This window comes from Acinonyx jubatus, chromosome E1 (assembly GCF_027475565.1).
Source record: "Acinonyx jubatus isolate Ajub_Pintada_27869175 chromosome E1, VMU_Ajub_asm_v1.0, whole genome shotgun sequence".
Lineage (NCBI taxonomy): Eukaryota > Metazoa > Chordata > Mammalia > Carnivora > Felidae > Acinonyx > Acinonyx jubatus.
The window spans coordinates 2,339,444-2,356,307 of NC_069397.1; the positions used below are offsets into that span (position 1 = coordinate 2,339,444).

Genomic DNA, 16,864 nt, shown 5'->3' on the forward strand with positions numbered 1-16,864 from the left:
TCTGTGCTGGGGGTGGAGGGCGGGCAAAGGGATTCCGGCCTGCCAGATCTTCAAACTTTTTTTTATATATATATATAAATGCCACGGTCCTGCTCTGGTCAATAAAGGATCCTTTGGAGATACACAGTGGTGGTCGTCCTTAAGGGGCATCAAACTAGTGGATATGCTCGCTCTCAGGCTTTGATTCAGCAGCCCCTGTTAGCTCCCCTTTTCGTGGGCATGGAGACCTCAGCCTTCCACCCCTGGCTCGCTGGCCAGCACCCTGTCTTCATCATCCCTAAAGAGTCCCGTAAGGGAGCTTGAGAGGTGCTGGAGCTGGGCAACAGGACACTTAAGAGAGCCAGACAAAGTTCATGACAGCGACCCCAAATGCTGGGGAAGCCAGGAAGTCGGCTGTCCCATCCCTGTCCCTCCCTGTGGCCGGGGGGGGGCCCTGTCGCGGGGGCGTACCGCCTGATCCCATCATCCCCGGCACCCCCGGAACGGGGCGGGACGGTGTCCGATCTACCTTTGTTCCAGGAGAGAACGGAACAGAATGTAGGTCCAGGGCAGACTCAGAGCAGAGGCGAAGGGAAGCGGCGGTCTCTGGAGCCCGGAAGTCCCTGGAGGCTGAAACCTCGCCCCTCTCGCGTGATAGGGCGCGCTGGGCCACATGACCAAGGCGCTCTCTCCTCCGCACGTGTAGGGGCGCTGGGCCCCAAGATGGCTGCCAGGCCTCGAGGCCCGACTCCCATATGTCACTTCCGTACCGGCGAGAAAGGCGGGCCCCAGAGCCAATGGGGCCGCGGGGCGGGTCTTCCCCTTGACAGATGTCCAGGCGATCCAATGGTGGCCGCGTGCCGGAGCTCCTGCGAGCTGACGTCACGCCGAGTCGCTGAACGCCGGCAGGCGGGGCCGAGGTGGCCAAGCCAATGCGATGGCTGGGGCGGGGTCGGGCGCTCTATAAGTTGTCGATAGGCGGGCACTCCGCCCTAGTTTGTAAGGATCATGTCTGCGAGTCAGGATTCCCGGTAAGAAACCCTTTTGCAAGAGGTCGAGGCTACTTACCCAGCCGCTCCCTCCCGAGGGCCCCGCGGGGGGAGCTGAGGCCCACCGCCCTGGGCACCCCTCCCCCCACCCGGGGTTGCGGGGCAGCCACGCCGGGAGGCCCGGTCCTGGGGAGCGAGTAGGCGCGGCCCGCCGGGAGGCCGGCGCCGAGCGCCAGGCGAGGCCGCGGCCGGGCGTGGGAGGCGGACGCGGCCGCCGCCGCGTGTGGCCCGAGCCGGCGGGTCCGGGCGCCTCTCTGCCTGAGGGAGGGCTCGCGCGCGCTCGGGATTCCGGAGGGTTCCGACGGGACCACTCGCCGGAGCGGGGACGCCCGGGTCCTGCGAGCCGGGCGCGTCGTCGCGCGGAGCGATGGGTCGGGGCGGAAGAAGCCGGCCGTTCAGTGTGCTGGTTTTCTTGACGGCCAGGACCGAGCCTGACCCCGAGGAGCGGCCGCGTGAGGCACCGGGAGCCCACCCGGCGCCGGGCGGGCGGGTCCATTTTGCCGCACGAGCCGGGCAATTGGCAAACTGCGGATGGGCAGGTCCACTTTCCTTCGGGGGTGAGCGGCCTGAGGTATGGGAGGGCGACGCCATTTCGCGACGGGGGCGGGCGGGATGTGGATTGTGCCGTGGCGGGGGGTGGGGGGAGACGCCGCTGGGTGGTCGAGGGAGCGAGCACATGGCGGCCCGAGGGGCTCCCCTCCCCCAGCCCGCTTCGCTTCTCAGTGTTGTGCAATCTCCCCCTTCGCTAGCTCGGCTGGGGCTCATTGTGCGCGAGGCCGCCACCGCCCGCGGCCTCCCACATCCGGGCACCGCGAGGGGGGGAGACGGGCTGGAGAGGGTGGGGGAGGGCGCGGGCGGAGTGACGTGGGGGGAAGGGGATGTCCTACCCTCGCATCGGGGAGGTGCGGGGCGGGACTTCCGGCGCGCCGGGGCCGCGGTGGGAGGTGCACGCGCTCGGACTCGGAGCGGCCCGGCCCCGGACACGTGGGCCCGGCCGCAGGGACCACCTCCGGTCCCCCGGAAGCGCCGACGCCGTTCCTTCCAGCCTCCGGGCCTTCGGGGATTGGGTCGTCCCCTCAGTGGCGGGGGCCAGAGGCCTGACTCGGTTGTAAATTGAGCACTGTGTCTCCTGGGGACCAGGATGGGGTCGGGTCGGGGAGCGTGGGCTGATGGCATCGTGCGAGGCCGGTTGCTGGTAGGAAGAGCCTGGCCGTCGGGATTTCTGGCGTCTCAGTCGGCCTACTTCTACTTTAAACCAACAGATCCAGAGACAATGGCCCCGATGGGATGGAGCCCGAAGGCGTCATCGAGGTGAGATTGCACTCCTGAGCCACTGTCTTTAGTCCCTGGGAAAGGCAGTGTCTCCTGGTTTCTGGAGAGCTGCTTGCCTAACTCCCAAGTAGATGACTTCTCCTACCCACCCTAAGTCCTTTCCAGTGATCTGTTCCAAGTCGGTAGGTCCCTGAGTGTGTGTCAAACACGTCCTGTGTGTTGAGTCTCCTCTCTCCTATACTGTCCAGCCTCTCCTCTTACAAGCGGACCGGCCCCTTAGAGTGACTTCCCAGACCGCGTAGAGCCAACCAGCTTCCCAGGTGGGAGGAGAGGCTGTGGGCTCTGGAGCTTTGGTCCTGTTTGCTCCACTTCTGGGACACCGCGTCGCCTCTTCTACCATTTGAATTGTTTTGTACCCCACAGAGTAACTGGAACGAGATCGTTGACAGCTTTGACGACATGAACCTCTCCGAGTCTCTTCTCCGGGGCATCTATGCCTATGGTTTCGAGAAGCCTTCTGCCATCCAGCAGCGAGCCATTCTTCCTTGTATCAAGGGTAAGATAAGATCCCTCTGCCTCAGAATGAGTTCTGCACGGTCCCTGACCTGGGTGGAGTGGCACCTGGTCAGTGGTGCCAGCCTCATATCAGTCTGGGGCAAAGCAATTCCTTGTTTATCCCAGCTTGGCTTTTGGTTTGTGCCGGTGCCTGGTTCATGCCCTGGACACATGGATGGCTGGTTGGATTTCAGTAAGGTGGTATTTTAGCCAGTTCTTCACTGCTATTGGTATTTTAGGTCAAAGGTCAATTCTGGGCAGTCCTAAATGAATGAATAATCTAACCTGGTTTCCAGATGTTCCCATTTGGGCACTAGGTTGTGGCGCGGTAAAGTCTGGGAGGCACTAAATGCTTGGCACTTAGCTCTTATCAATTGCTTGTTGATTGAGCAGAGCCTTGAACGTGTCTCCTGATAGCAACGTGTACGTACTCTCACGTCAAGTTTCTTCTACTCTGTTTAGGTTATGATGTGATCGCTCAAGCCCAGTCTGGGACTGGGAAAACAGCCACTTTTGCCATATCGATTCTGCAACAGATTGAATTGGATCTCAAGGCCACACAGGCCTTGGTCCTGGCGCCCACTAGAGAGCTGGCTCAGCAGGTGAGCGTGTGGCTTCCCTCCCCTGGAGGGTGCTCTGGGAAGGAGCATAATCAAAAAGTCTGAGGTGTGCTCCCTAAGGGCCACCACCTCAAGATCTGAAGCGTTGGGGAAGAGACATCTAAAGAAAATGAGCCAAGGCCTGCTGGATCTCTGAAGGCTGGCTGGGGTTAATTATATGCTCTTTCCTACCGAACAATAAGCATCGTTTCCTCCGCCCATTTCCTGAGTCCAGGGAAAAGGCAGCTAGGTGGAGCCCGGCTGGCTGAGCAAGTTTGGTGGCTGTTGTGTGAACAAACCCCCTGGTGATGGGCAAAGAGACACCTCGGTGATGGTGCTGCTCTTATATCAGCCTGGGGCAGAGCAGACGCAGTCCTTTGTTCATCCTAGCTTGATGCCTGGGTTGGTGGCCAGAGCTGTTTCATGCCTGGGGCACATGAAATCCTAATGATGGACTTTTCTTGGGTCTCGGAGGAGAAAGAATGAGAAACGTTCGTTTCCTAGTTATTTTTAAACCCTCGCTGGGGAAGTTATGATTCTCTGCTAACTTGTAGATACAGGTGAAGTAAGTAAAGAAGTTCGGGAAGGATTCCTTAGGGCGTTAATGGGCAGAACACACTTTTTTCAAGAGCGAACATGGCAGCTAGCGTCGATCGGTTCAGTGGCAGGACAACGCAGGTAGAGGTCATTGTGTTCACTAAACTGGTCGCTTTGAGATCTAATGAATGGGTCGCTCTTGGCTTTTAGAAAGGGCTGTTACTGTGAATCCTTGTATTCTTCGGGACCAGACCAAGTTCAGATCCTGTGCCTGCCCCTTCTTGGCAGCGTGGTCTTAAATGAAGTCGTCTGCTTGTTTCTTGTCCGGGAAGTGAGTTTAACGGCGCATGTGTGATCTGGAGAATGACACGAGAAGCCTTTCCGGTGGGGTCTGGCACGGTTGTAGCTAATCTACGGGTCCTTCTGTTTCTCTGGGTTCAGATACAGAAGGTGGTCATGGCGTTGGGAGATTACATGGGTGCCTCCTGCCATGCCTGCATCGGAGGGACCAATGTACGTGCCGAGGTGCAGAAGCTTCAGATGGAAGCACCCCATATCATTGTGGGGACCCCGGGACGTGTGTTCGACATGCTTAACCGGAGATACCTATGTGAGTGTCAGCTTTCTGCTTCCCCATCTTCTCTGTCCTCACCTGACTACAACCTCATCCCCTAGGCCGTCTGTTTTCGCCAGAGGAAGAGTTGCTCTGTGATGAACCCATGCGTGTCATCTGAGCCTGGCTTGGCTCCCCTGTCTTCTCAGCCCGGGGAGTGTTCTACTTCCCAGGCCTGTCGCCTGGCCTGGCACGGGGGTCCCAGGCAAAGGATCAGCCTTTGTATTCTGAGAGCAGACCTCTCGTCCGTTCTTTCTCTGGAGGTTGAAGCCTGACTTCATAGTTCTCTAGTTTTGTTACCTGTTGTTTTTCCTGTCGTAGCTCCCAAATACATCAAGATGTTTGTGCTGGATGAAGCTGACGAAATGTTAAGCCGCGGGTTCAAGGACCAGATCTATGACATATTCCAGAAGCTCAACAGTAACACCCAGGTGAGCAAGCCGTTAGAGACTGGTGTGGTTGCGGGGGGGATAGGACAGCGATGGCAAGTGCCAGAGAAACCACAGGAATTCCGGGTGTCTCGCTTCGGGCCTCTTTACACGCCGGCTTCTGTTTGAGGGGGCAGGCATCGTGGAGGAGCCCCTACCCCGAGGCTTTTCTCTTCCCTTAGGTGGTCTTGCTGTCTGCTACAATGCCTTCCGATGTGCTCGAGGTGACCAAGAAGTTCATGAGGGACCCCATTCGAATTCTGGTCAAGAAGGAGGAGTTGACCCTGGAGGGTATCCGCCAGTTCTACATCAATGTGGAACGAGAGGTGGGGCCCCGGGGCAGGGGGCGGGCCTGGTGGTGCCTCGTTGGTACAGCCCCTGACTGATCTCCCCGCCCCTGCCCCGCCCCCTCCAGGAGTGGAAGCTGGACACACTGTGTGACTTGTACGAGACCCTGACCATCACGCAGGCAGTCATCTTCATCAACACCCGAAGGAAGGTCGATTGGCTCACCGAGAAGATGCACGCCCGAGACTTCACCGTGTCCGCGATGGTGAGTTCTCTCCACCTGGCTACCGGCAGCGCGTGCGTCCGCACCCTGCTCACCACCGGTCCTCAGGACGCACCCTCCATTTCCTGTTCCAGCACGGAGACATGGACCAAAAGGAGCGAGACGTTATCATGAGGGAGTTCCGCTCTGGCTCTAGCAGAGTATTGATCACCACTGACCTGCTGGTGAGTAGAGCGGACTCGGGAGAAGACTGGGAAGGAAGAAGGGAAAATCCAAGGTGATTCCCTCTCCAAGGGGCCTGCTCGTGCCCCTCTTCAGGAAAGTAGCAGCTTGGAACAGAACCTGGCAAGCCTCAGGCCGTTGGGGGAGGGGAGGTTTGTTTCCTTCGCCTGCCTTCGGCTGCCTACACCGCGCTCCAGTCCCTCCTGCACCGATACTGTGCTCCTCTCTTTTCCCTTGCTCACCTCTTGTTCACACGCTGACCCGTCCTCTCCTTTGCCCCAGGCCAGAGGCATTGACGTCCAGCAGGTTTCCTTAGTCATCAACTACGACCTTCCCACCAACAGGGAAAACTACATCCACAGGTAAGTGTGGCTCTGGAACGTGGCCTCCCCTCTCCCTGTGCTGCGGCCCCCCCCCCCCCGGCCCCCCTTCCCTTCATCCTACCTACTGAGGCGCCCTGTTTTCCGCCAGAATTGGTCGCGGTGGACGATTTGGCCGTAAGGGTGTGGCTATCAACATGGTGACAGAAGAAGACAAGAGGACACTTCGAGACATCGAGACCTTCTACAACACCTCCATTGAGGAGATGCCCCTCAATGTTGCTGACCTCATCTGAGGGGCTGTCCTGCGCCCTGGCCCTACCCAGGCTTCAGTCCTTGGGGGGCTGAAGAGGAGCAGGAGGGGGGAGGGAAGGGAGCCAAGGGATGGACATCTTGTCATTTTTTTTCTTTTTTTTTTTTTTTTCTTTGAATAAATGTCACTTTTTGAGGCAAAAGGAGGAACCGTGAACATTTTAGACACCCTTTTCTTTGGGGCAGATTCCTGCCCCAGGCGCCGTCTCTTCTCCCAAAAACACTAATCCATGTCCGTAACCCACTCAGCCTCCAAACCCCAGAGGCTCTCCCCCACCCAGCTGCCCGCCTCTAAAGAGGATTCAAGGGGCTATAGTGTCACCCAACCTCATTTGCTGGACCAAATCTGGAGAACCCTTGAGCTAGGTGGCCCATGGGGTTGTCCCCAAGTGGGGGGAGCAGGGGAGAGAAAATGGTAGCCATTTTTACATTGTTTTGTATAGTATTTATTGATTCAGGAAACAAACAACAAAATTCTGAATAAAATGACTTGGAAACTGCCTGTTGGGCTTCTCATTTCTTGCCTCCCCTTCCCTCCCACCCGTTACTGGGTACATCTCTGGCTGGGTCCCCAGCTACTACCCTTCTAGATTTCCCTTGTGTCGCTGCTTCCCAACTATGTGACCGGGAAATGGTCACGATGACTGGGTAACATGACCCTCTGTACGTGGTTGGGCGCGGGCACCATCACAAGTGCCTCACGTGTCTCCAAGAGGAAGTAACAGATGGAGGGAAGAGGGAGTAAACCGCCCCCCCCCCACCCCTTCCTCCTAGAGAACAGGGAGGGAAGAGGCCATCTCCCCGCCCTGGTTCCCTAACAGCTTGGAACCCCTCCCCTCAGGGCTTTCCTAAAGCAGACAAGTGAGTCCCCATGGGATAGCTGCCCCCTAACTCCCTGTGGCTCATTCGTGCAGCCAAGGCCAATCCCCTAACTTGGTGATGACAGCTCAATGACTAAGCGGTGGCTGGTGCTGAGGTGCCTGAGTCAGGTTGGGGACAGGCACTGTCTCAGTTGCAGGAAATCATAAGCTTAATTCCTCCTTTTCCAAAAGAGCGGAGGGAACAGGGTTGAGCAAGCAGCTGGGACTGACTGGACCGACTGGGTGAGGCTGTCCTGCCATGAGGCTGGTGGTGGTTTTCTCGGGGGCCTTGTTGGGGCTTCTAGTCGGTAAGGAGACCGGCCCCAAGGGGAGGGGCCCTGGGGGGAGCGCGCCCCTGGGCCGCTAACCAGGCTGTTCCTCTGCCCAAAGCCCAAGGGACAGTGAATAGCTGTCCTCACAAAAAATCGGCCACTCTGCTGCCATCCTTCACGGTGACACCCACAGCTACAGAAAGCACAGCAAGGCCCGCGACCACCAGCCACAGAACCACCACCACGGGCGCCACCAGCCACGAGCCCACAACGGCCACCCACCATACGGTCACCACCCCCAGTCACGGGAACGCCACGGTTCACCCGACGACAAACAACAGCACGGCCACCAGCCCGAGAGCCCCCACCACTGCCCCCCACCCGGGACCCCCTCCACCCCCTCCAAGCCCGAGCCCAGGCTCCAAGGGCGCTGTAGGGGACTACACATGGACTAATGGCTCCCAGCCCTGCGTCCGGCTCCAAGGCCAGATCCAGATCGGAATTCTGTACCCGACCCAGGACGGAGGAAAGGTAAAGCTGGGGGACCGTGGACATGAGGGGAAGCCAGTGAGGCCACAGGCCGTGGCTCAGAAGGAAGAGTGGAGGAGGGCGCGGGGTGGGGATGAAGGAGACCTTGGATGGCACGGCTGCGTTGTCTTACAAAACTGCTGAACTTCTGCAGGCCTGGGGCATCTCTGTGCTGAACCCCAACAAAACCAAGGCGCAGGGGGACTGTGAGGGTGCCCACACCCACCTGCTTCTCTCGTTCCCCTACGGACAGCTCAGCTTTGGATTCAAGCAGGTACTTCGCCCTCAGCCCTCACCCTCCACGCGCCCTTTCCCTCCCTGTCCCTCGCTGTGCCCCCGACCCCACAGACACGGACGCCACTCTCCCCAGCCACCCTGAGCCTTCCCGGTCCCCTTCCCAGGAGCCACAGCAGAGCGCTGTCTACCTGAGCTACATGGCTCTGGAGTACAACGTGTCCCTTCCACAGGCGGCACGTGAGTGACCTCCCCTCCCGTCGTCCCTTGCACTGGCTGCCTGCGCTCCTGCGAGGGGGTGGGGGGGCTGAGCCGAGGGGTGGGGACACGGACACAGAGCTGACCCTTCCTCACTCTTCCAGAGTGGATGTTCTCCGTTGAGAACTCATCCCTTCACGCTCTCCAAGCCCCCCTGGGCCAGAGCTTCAGCTGCGGGAACGCAAGCCTCTCTCTCTCCCCAGCACTGCGCCTTGACCTGCTACACCTGAGGCTCCAGGCTGCCCAGCTGCCCCCCTCAGGGGCCTTTGGGCCAAGTAAGACCTACTCCTTGCCTTACCTGCCCCCCCAGCACCCCCCCCCCCCGTCCCTGTCCACCCCACCCCACCCCAGGCCTCCCTGCTCCCACCCGAAACTTTCCTTCCTCTCTCAGGCTGCTCGTAACTATAGAGCACGTGTTCTTCCTCCAGAAGACTCTGTCCTCTTCTCCCCTTTTATCTACTGCTCAGAGTCAGCTAGGAGAGCTCCTCCCCAGTCCCCCTACTTCCCTACAAGCGCCACCTCCCCTCCACCCTCTTCCCACCTGTCCCCAGCACCACCACCATGCCTCCCTGCCCTCCCCTTCGGCCAGGTTTCCCTTGTCCGACTGACCAGTTCCTCCTGCTGCCCCTCGTCATTGGCCTGGTCTCCCTGGGCCTCCTCTCCCTGGTGCTCGCTACGTTCTGCATCGTCCGGAGACGCCCGCCCACCTACCAGCCCCTCTGAGCTCGAGGCCCAGGGGCTGCCTTCACTCCTCACCACTCAGCTGACTCAGAAACAAAGCGGCCTCCCTTCCCTCTCAGTCTTTGAGAACAAAAGTACAGATAATGCAACCTGGGGGGGCGGGGGGGGGGGGGAACGAGAGGAAAGAGGTTTATTGAATGTGATGAGTTTCTCCTCCCCCGTCCCCAGAAAAATAAAACTTGCTCCAACCTCTGTCCTTGCTTTCCCCGTCCTTCTGGCTGGGATGAAAAGCCGTGAGTTTCTTGAAGAGTCCCGTGCCTTTCTGCGCCTTCCGCAGTTGAGTCTCAGGGAGCCAGACGGCTGGTGAGGGACGAAAACGCTATGTATGACCACATGTCCTCATGGGTTCGCCCCCCCACCGCCACCGCCAACCTGGCAGAGGCTGGTGGAGGGTCTGCCTCCACCCCTTCCTCCTCCTCTGGGGCCCCTGGCTGGCTGCTCCGGTTCCCCCACCCCTCCAATCCTGTTAGGCAAATACAGGTGAAGCAGATAGATCACACCTGTGCCATTTCCTTTCCCAAGGCCCCTTAGCAACGAATGCTCTGCCCTGCCCGTGCTCCTCTCTCACCTGCAAAGGGTTTCATCAGCCCTGGCAGCAGCAGGTACCCTGCCCTGCACGTGCGATTCTCCTCTGTGCTCCTAGGAACAACATGCCTCCAGCCTGAGCCACCCACCAAGCTGACCCTGAAGTCCTCCCAGTGGCGGTCTCCCTGGTGGGAGTGGGTGGCACCCCGGGACAGCCCGTGTCCAGAATCTAGAAAGGGCCTCCCGTACAGCCACAGCCTGCACCACGACTGAGGGTCAAGGGGCAATGGCTGGGGGTCAGGACGCGACCGTTCCGGTCTCGTAGCCTAGTATAAGGTCCAACATCCACCCCGCTGGGGGCGGCCTGCTCGCGGCGCGTCTCCCCAGCAGCCCCACCACCGCGTCCCCGACGTCCCGCGTGACCCTGCTGAGTATGGCCAAGAACGGCCGCTCGACAGCGTGGTGGCTGCGGCGGCGCCCGGCCGCCAGGGTGTGACGGCCAGGCCCACCTCCACCAGGAGGGCTGAGAGCTGGGGTCCCAGCGCTGGGGGGCGGAGGGCATCGTTCCCACCCGGCGGTCCGAGGGCCCCTTTCCCAAGAGGGGCTGCTGGGCCCGCCGGCCCCGCTGCTGTTCACGCCCAGCACGCGGCGGGGCCGACGGGGTGGGAGAGAGCCCTCGGGCATGTGCCGAGCCTCGCGGGGCCTGGGATCGCCTTCCCCGCCGCCTCCTCTTCTGCTTCGCGGTCCCGGCCCGGCAGCTGCCCAAGCACCCAGCCTCGGAGGCCCGGGCGAACCGGGGGAGAGACACGGGCCCTGCGCGCAGCTTCGGCGCCGACCGTCCTGCTCCCGCCGGCGCCGTTCCTTCTAGAGACGCCGAGAGCACAGGAGACGGGGAGCCACGCCGCCCCCACCCAACGCCCTTTCGCAGACTCCTGCTCCTTCTCTCTCAACTTCGAACAAGGCGAGGTCTGCCGGGCGAAGACAAGATGGCGCCGCGCAGGAGGCGCCGAGAGGAGGCTAAATGTGGCCTCCGAATTGGAAGCGTAAACAAAGGCGCTAAAGATGGAACTGCGCAGGCGCACAGCCTTAGCACGCCGCAAAACTGGAACAGGGAGGGCGCGTCCAAAACGTGGTCTCTGGACGAGACCTATTTCACGCTGCAGAAAGTGGGGAGGAGTAAGAAAAAGCGGGGAACAGGGGGCGGTACAGCTGAGTCGCGGGGAGGTAGGGGGCGGAGTGTCCAGAGCGCGCATGCGCATCGTACGTCAATGGCGGCCAGGAGAGACTGGCGGAAGCTAGTTTTGCAACATGGCGGCCGAGGCGGACGGCCCGCTCAAACGAGTGCTGGTGCCGCTTCTCTTACCTGAGAAATGCTACGACCAAATTTTCGTCCAGTGGGACTTGCTTCACGGTGAGTTTAATTCGGCATCCTAGCAAAGTTCTGCTCGAGCGCCCTCGGCCGTAAGCGGGGCGTGACTGCGGGTTAGGTGGCCGCGACTGCGGCCCCGCAGCGCTGGGCGGAAGTCACTCCAGACCGGGCCGGAAGTGCCTCGGTCTCCTTAGAGGGAGCTCGCCATATTTGGGCGGGAGGAAGGCGGAACCATTCCTTTGTGAGGCTTGCGCTTTAGCGATGGTCCCGGACGGAGGGACTCAGATTTTACAAAACAAAGTTAAAATCTGACCAGATCGTTCCAGTCTTTAATAGGTCACAATTCTTTCAGGGGCCAAGTTACACTTGTTTCAAAGGCTCCTTCCACCCTCCGCTTCTGCTCTTGGTTTACTTTTGGAACAACCCGCCTTCTTACTCCGTCTGTCAGGCAGTGGCACACAAAGCCCACCTCAGGCACCAGACCCTTTAGGAGGCCTTCCCAGTCTGTTCTTGTCAGTTTCTGGTCCGCCACCGCGCTCCTGGGACACGATTTGGTCGAAGTCATGACTCCCACTTGGCTAACCAAGCTCCTTGGGCGGGTAGAGCTTCCAGGATCGGAAGATGCGGGCCAGGGACAGAGGGTTCAGGCATGAGGGACAGGGAGACCTGTCTTTGGAATGGATCCTAGTTGTTCAGGAGAATAAAGGCTTGGAGGACCCTTGGGCATTGCTCAGCTTTTCAGTGAAGCAATGGAGAGCCTTGGAAGTCAGAAGACCAAGAAGTTTAGCTGTAATCTGCACGGTATAAGCTGCTTTGGAAAGTCACCTGCCTGACAGTGATAGGATTTGAAGCAGGAAGGGCCATACAGCCCAGGGCTTCCTTGTGTGGGTAGGTCAGGGTCTAAAGGAGCAGCGACAAGCATAGGAGCATGAAAATCCTTTATTTACCCCTGGCCTGGGGGCCAGGGACCTCCTTCCATGTACCCCTTTTTCTCTTCTCAGTTCCCTGTCTCAAGATTCTCCTCAGCAAAGGCCTGGGTCTGGGCATTGTGGCTGGGTCTCTGCTGGGTATGTATCTTCTCTTCTCTTCCAGTTGTGGGGATGAGGGTGGAGGGCTGAGAGGCTGTGAACTGGGCAGGTCCCTTGGCCAGAACCGGGGTTAACACGCTTCCCAGGCCACTCTGTAGCTGTTGAGTTGCACTCCCACGGGATGTCGTCTCCTCATCCCTGCCCTTCTCATCCTTTCTCTTAGTAAAACTGCCCCAGGTTTTCAAAATTCTGAGAGCCAAGAGTGCCGAAGGGTTGAGCCTTCAGTCCGTGATGTTAGAACTGGTGGCGTTGACAGGCACCATGGTCTACAGCATCACCAACAACTTCCCCTTCAGGTGAGGGGGGCTGCCCTTTACCCCCCAGGCTGAATGCTGACAACTCTAGCGGGGCATTGGGGAGAGGCAGATGCAGGGGCAGGAAGCCTTAAGATTTCCTCCTGGAAATCTGGCCATTGTTTGTGGCCGTGATGAGAGGGAGGTGAGCCTCCCAAGAATGCCCGGGATCTGGACTGAGTCAGTCGGGTGGGGGCTGTTTGGAAACCAGTAGGGCTGTGGAGGACAGGGAGCGATCAGAAGTGTGTCCCCAGATGGACGGGCCATGGAGGCTCTCCCTGCCTCTTTCCAGGCCCGCCTTTCTTCTTCCCAACTCTTGACTCCGCAGCTCTTGGGGTGAAGCCCTGTTCCTGATGCTCCAGACAGTCACCATCTGCTTCCTGGTCCTGCACTACAGAGGACAGACTGCGAAAGGTGCTGGGGATTTACCCAAGAGCAGAGTGTGGCTCTTGGGGGCCCTGCCGGGAACTCGCGCTTGGGGAAGGAAGCCAGAGCACTGGAGAGGTTGATCGGGACTCCTTATCTCCCCGACCCCCAGGTGTCACTTTCCTACTGTGCTATGCACTGGTCCTGCTGGTCCTGCTGTCACCACTGACGCCCCTGTCTGTGGTCACCCTGCTCCAGGCCTCCAACGTGCCTGCTGTAGTAGGGGGGAGGGTGAGTACCAGGAGCGAGAGAAGGATATTGCATGGGGTGAGCATGGTAAGAGTTCAGATGACAGAACCGAGTCCCAATTTCCCCCCTAGCTGCTCCAGGCAGCCACTAACTACCGGAACGGGCACACAGGCCAGCTCTCCGCTGTCACGGTCTTTCTGCTCTTTGGGGGCTCCTTGGCCAGAATCTTCACCTCCGTACAGGTGAGTGCACCTTCTGCCCTCTAGAGGGCACTAAAACCTGGTCTCCTGGCTCTCCAGGGAGGACTGCTCAAGTGACCCCGGCTGTCTCTCTCACCTAGGAGACCGGAGACCCCCTCATGGCTGGAACCTTCGTGGTCTCTTCCCTCTGCAACGGCCTAATTGCTTCCCAGCTCATCTATTACTGGAACGTCAAGGCCCCCATCAAGAAGAAAAAGCAGTAGGGATGAGCCGGCTACTGGAGTCCGCTCCACGTTTCCATCCACCCACCAACCCTTGGGGTCGTTCTCATCCGAACCAGTCCGCTGGTGTGACTTTTAATCATTCATTCCACTGCAATTGTAAAATTCTGAGCCAGTTTTAGCGGAACTGCAGATCCTTAGAAGGGGTAGGGATTCCCAGGCTGATGTTTGGCAGTTCCTGCCCGCTGTCCCGTGCATGTACTACCGGTTCATTTATTTTGGCTGAGATTCCTCCCACTCAGGTATCCTGGGGCCAAAGTCGGCCCTGTCCTCCCCATCTCCCTACTTCCCTGATGGCCTAGAGGACAGAGTCTGGGCAGTGGAAGGAACTAGGGGTTTGCGGCCGCCTCCCTCCCTGAACCTGGTTGGCACGGTCTCCAGGACCCCAGTGCTGGGTAGGGGGTGGGGAAGGGGGACGAGAATGACTCAGGCAGGGCCCCAGGGTGGGGTGAGGAGGTTCCTGCTCTGGCAGGTCCAGGCGGAAGGGAGTGGAGGCTGCTGGTTCCTGCTGCAGTGAAGGGGAACAGAAATGGGGCAATAAAGACTCAGAGACCTGGTTTAATCATAAAAACTGTGTTTGTCCTAAAAAAAATCATGTGTTGTATTTTGGGGGCAGGGAGAGGGAACCGCAGCACAGGCTTCTGAACTGTGGGCCAACAGGGTTCTAAAGAAGGGTTTGCAGCCTGGGGTGGGAGGTTCTGGGTGAAAAAGGAGAGTGAAGCCGTTCCTGGGAGGTCCATGTTCATGAGAGTTAGAGGTGGGTCAGGGGCATGGGGGTCCCTGACAGGGGAGGGTTGTACGCAGTGGGGGAGCCTGGGGGTAGGTAGGGGCTGTAGTGGGGGAGCAGCTCACCCTGGAGCCTCGGGTTACTCTGAGGGAGGGAGCACGGCGACGAGGCCTCTGGTTTGCAGTGGGAAGAGCTGCAAAGAGAGACACTGGGGTTAGAGAGTGCGTTCCTGGGTTGGGAGGGGCCAGCAGGGCCCCCCAGCTCACAATTGGGGGCGGGGCGCCTCCGCTCTAGCCAACGGAGGCAGAACCTGTCACCCACGTACCCCTCTCCCTGGCTCTCCGGGCCCCACCGGGTACCGCGGGTTCAGAACCAGAGCCCAGCATGGCTTAAGAGCAGTGCAGCGGCCGTGTCGGGGCACGCTCCGGAGCCGGCTTGCGTGCTGCGCCTGTTTTCCTCTTTCGGGGCAGCAGGCCAGGAAGGGGCAGAGTTGGGCCTGGCCTCTCCTTGCCCCGCGGGCTGGGAGAGGAAGCCGGGTCACGGGAGGGCCAGAAGCGGGGAGGAAACGGGAAATTCAGGTAACTAGAACGTGATCACGTCCGGGGGAGGGGGGGATGTCCTGCGGGGCTGCCCCTATCGGGCCAGGATGGAAACATCTTTCAGGGAAACCTGGGCCACCAGGGCGCTCCCGGCCCAGGCTTCACGGGGCACTGGGGGTGGGGTGGGTGGGTGTGCCCCCGGTCTCTCCTGGGAACGACCTCTGCACGGGGCGTACTCGGGGCCCCTGCCCGTCCCTCACCGCGCGTCCCAGGCACTCACCCGTAACCGGCAGGCAGGTAAGCTGTCGAGTAGTTGGGCGGCTGGTACCCAAAGCCTCTGCTCCCCTGCGTGGTCGCGTACCCGGGACCCCAGACCGGCCCGCCGCCAGCCACGCCGCCGCCTCCCTGGCCAAAGTGGGGCGGCCCGGCGGCCGCGCTCTTGGTCTTGCGCCGAGGCCGGTACTTGTAGTCGGGGTAGTCGCGCAGGTGCCGCGCCCGGAGCCGCTTGGCCTCTTCCACGAAGGGCCGCTTCTCGTCCTCGCCCAGCAGCTTCCACTGCGCGCCCAGGCGCTTGGAGATCTCCGAGTTGTGCATCTTTGGGTTCTGCTGCGCCATCTGGCGGCGCTGCGCGGAGCTCCACACCATGAACGCGTTCATGGGTCGCTTCACCTTCTCCAAGGGAAGCCCCCCGGACACCACCGGGCTGCCGGCGCCTTCCCGCTCCTGGCAGCCCGAGGACGAGTTGGTAGGAGCAGCGGGAGCGGGCGGCTCCAAGCCCCAGGCCTGGTCGTGTGAAGAGCCCGGAAGCGCCATGGGGGCCGGTGGGGTGCAGGGAAGGCTTTAGAGGGCGTCCTACACGCCCTCCCCTCCAAAGTGAAACGCTGATGCCCAGGACCGGTGTCCGGATGATGGAAGGGTCTCCCTAGTCTGGAGTCGTCCCAGAGAAACTCACGGCCTTAAGAAGTATACGTCGTCCCCAAGTTCAGAGTCTTTAGAATGGAGCGCCTGCTCCCAACCAATCAGGCACCCTCTGGAGAGCCAGGCGCTAAATCCGCTGCCCCGTACCCCGCAGGGGAGGGGATGTCCTCTCCGACCCTTGAAGCCGCGGGGTCCCGGACCCAGCCCGCTGCCCCGCGGTCGCGCTCCCGGTCCCTGGAGTCCCGCGGCCGGATCGCCGCAGCCCCTCTCACCTGGCCTCAGCGTCTGTGGCTGGCGGGTGGGCCAGGCCGGGAACAGCTTTTAACCAGACTCCTCCCCACTCCCTCCCAGCAGACCGCGCCTCCTTAAGGGCGCCAACGTTCCCCCTCCCTTAGGCAAACCCAGGTGTCCCGGGCCTCCCAGCCCCCAACGCTCCCCCTGGGGCACCACGCCCCCTCCCCACCCAAGACCCAGATGTGGAGCCTTCCGCCCCTGGTAGCTCTGATCCGCTTCCCCTCCCTTCTTGAGCTTTGGCAATTTAAAGTCAATTTTTTGGCACAATGGGATCAAGCACAGGAGAATCAAAAGCCCTCAGGGTCACAATTGAGCCTGGAGGAAGTTGGGAACACCCCACCCCCTACCCCAAACCCTTTTCTAGTGCCTACTGCTCCTCCAAACCCCTGACCTGGCCCTGGGGCAAGAAAGGCAGTCGGGAGGCAGGCCATTTTTGTTTCCTGAGTCATCCCAGCAGGTGCTCAAGTGATGATTCAGCCCCTTTCTCCAGGTGAGAAAACTTCAATCCTCCCAACTCCAGCCCCCAAACCGTGGTTTCTCCACTGCCTGTTGTATCTCCAAGCCGGAGTCTGAAGGGAGGGAGCCAGGGACCCCAAGACAACCCACCCCCAGGACTGAGCAGTCAGCAGCGTGGATGCCAGAGAAAAAGCCAGCATCCCGAGCAGAGAACCAGCAGGAGCGAGAGAGCTGGCCACCTAAGTCGCAGAGGCTGTCGTGAGGGAACC

At 60.2% G+C, this 16,864-nt stretch overlaps 4 protein-coding genes and 4 non-coding genes across 10 annotated transcripts; 7 read left to right on the plus strand and 1 right to left on the minus strand.

Annotated features, from left to right (window-relative positions):
- The first annotated feature begins 900 nt into the window (after nt 1-900).
- Nucleotides 901-6,899, plus strand: EIF4A1 (eukaryotic translation initiation factor 4A1). The gene is made up of 11 exons (XM_027047348.2): nt 901-1,010; nt 2,291-2,339; nt 2,724-2,856; nt 3,318-3,457; nt 4,433-4,601; nt 4,926-5,035; nt 5,215-5,358; nt 5,448-5,585; nt 5,678-5,767; nt 6,048-6,127; nt 6,237-6,899. The coding sequence occupies exons 1-11, from the start codon at nt 988-990 to the stop codon at nt 6,379-6,381; spliced, it is 1,221 nt and encodes a 406-aa protein (XP_026903149.1). The 5' UTR covers nt 901-987; the 3' UTR covers nt 6,382-6,899.
- Nucleotides 2,896-3,030, plus strand: LOC113596009 (small nucleolar RNA SNORA48). Its single transcript, XR_003416715.2, has one exon. It is a non-coding gene; the product is annotated as a small nucleolar RNA SNORA48 (small nucleolar RNA).
- LOC113596010 (small nucleolar RNA SNORA48) lies at nt 3,753-3,894 on the plus strand. The gene has a single exon (XR_003416716.1). It is a non-coding gene; the product is annotated as a small nucleolar RNA SNORA48 (small nucleolar RNA).
- On the plus strand, nt 4,695-4,839 carry LOC113596014 (small nucleolar RNA SNORD10). Its single transcript, XR_003416719.1, has one exon. It is a non-coding gene; the product is annotated as a small nucleolar RNA SNORD10 (small nucleolar RNA).
- Nucleotides 5,814-5,954, plus strand: LOC113596017 (small nucleolar RNA SNORA67). Its single transcript, XR_003416723.1, has one exon. It is a non-coding gene; the product is annotated as a small nucleolar RNA SNORA67 (small nucleolar RNA).
- Nucleotides 6,900-7,048: 149 nt separating the features above from the next.
- Nucleotides 7,049-9,498, plus strand: CD68 (CD68 molecule). 2 transcript variants are annotated; one of them, XM_027047351.2, is made up of 6 exons: nt 7,049-7,592; nt 7,729-8,060; nt 8,212-8,331; nt 8,459-8,531; nt 8,654-8,824; nt 9,139-9,498. In XM_027047351.2, exons 1-6 carry the CDS (start codon nt 7,517-7,519, stop codon nt 9,270-9,272), a joined length of 906 nt encoding a protein of 301 aa, XP_026903152.2. In that variant the 5' UTR covers nt 7,049-7,516; the 3' UTR covers nt 9,273-9,498. The 2 variants fall into 2 exon arrangements, with proteins under 2 accessions (XP_026903152.2, XP_026903150.2); XM_027047349.2 differs by having other exon boundaries at nt 7,049-7,565; nt 7,648-8,060; nt 9,139-9,496.
- A 1,569-nt stretch (nt 9,499-11,067) lies between these two features.
- Nucleotides 11,068-14,222, plus strand: MPDU1 (mannose-P-dolichol utilization defect 1). The gene is made up of 7 exons (XM_015069475.3): nt 11,068-11,226; nt 12,186-12,251; nt 12,436-12,568; nt 12,894-12,979; nt 13,104-13,222; nt 13,312-13,422; nt 13,521-14,222. The coding sequence occupies exons 1-7, from the start codon at nt 11,124-11,126 to the stop codon at nt 13,641-13,643; spliced, it is 741 nt and encodes a 246-aa protein (XP_014924961.1). The 5' UTR covers nt 11,068-11,123; the 3' UTR covers nt 13,644-14,222.
- Nucleotides 14,219-16,230, minus strand: SOX15 (SRY-box transcription factor 15). Of its 2 annotated transcripts, XR_008294443.1 has the most exons (3): nt 15,208-16,230; nt 14,714-14,907; nt 14,451-14,581 (listed from the first exon to the last, which is right to left on the minus strand). XR_008294443.1 is itself a non-coding variant. In XM_027047355.2 (2 exons), the coding sequence occupies exons 1-2, from the start codon at nt 15,738-15,740 to the stop codon at nt 14,413-14,415; spliced, it is 702 nt and encodes a 233-aa protein (XP_026903156.1). In that variant the 5' UTR covers nt 15,741-16,205; the 3' UTR covers nt 14,219-14,412. The 2 variants fall into 2 exon arrangements, 1 of the variants encoding a protein (XP_026903156.1); XM_027047355.2 differs by lacking the exon at nt 14,714-14,907 and having other exon boundaries at nt 14,219-14,581; nt 15,208-16,205.
- Between the last annotated feature and the right edge of the window lie 634 nt (nt 16,231-16,864).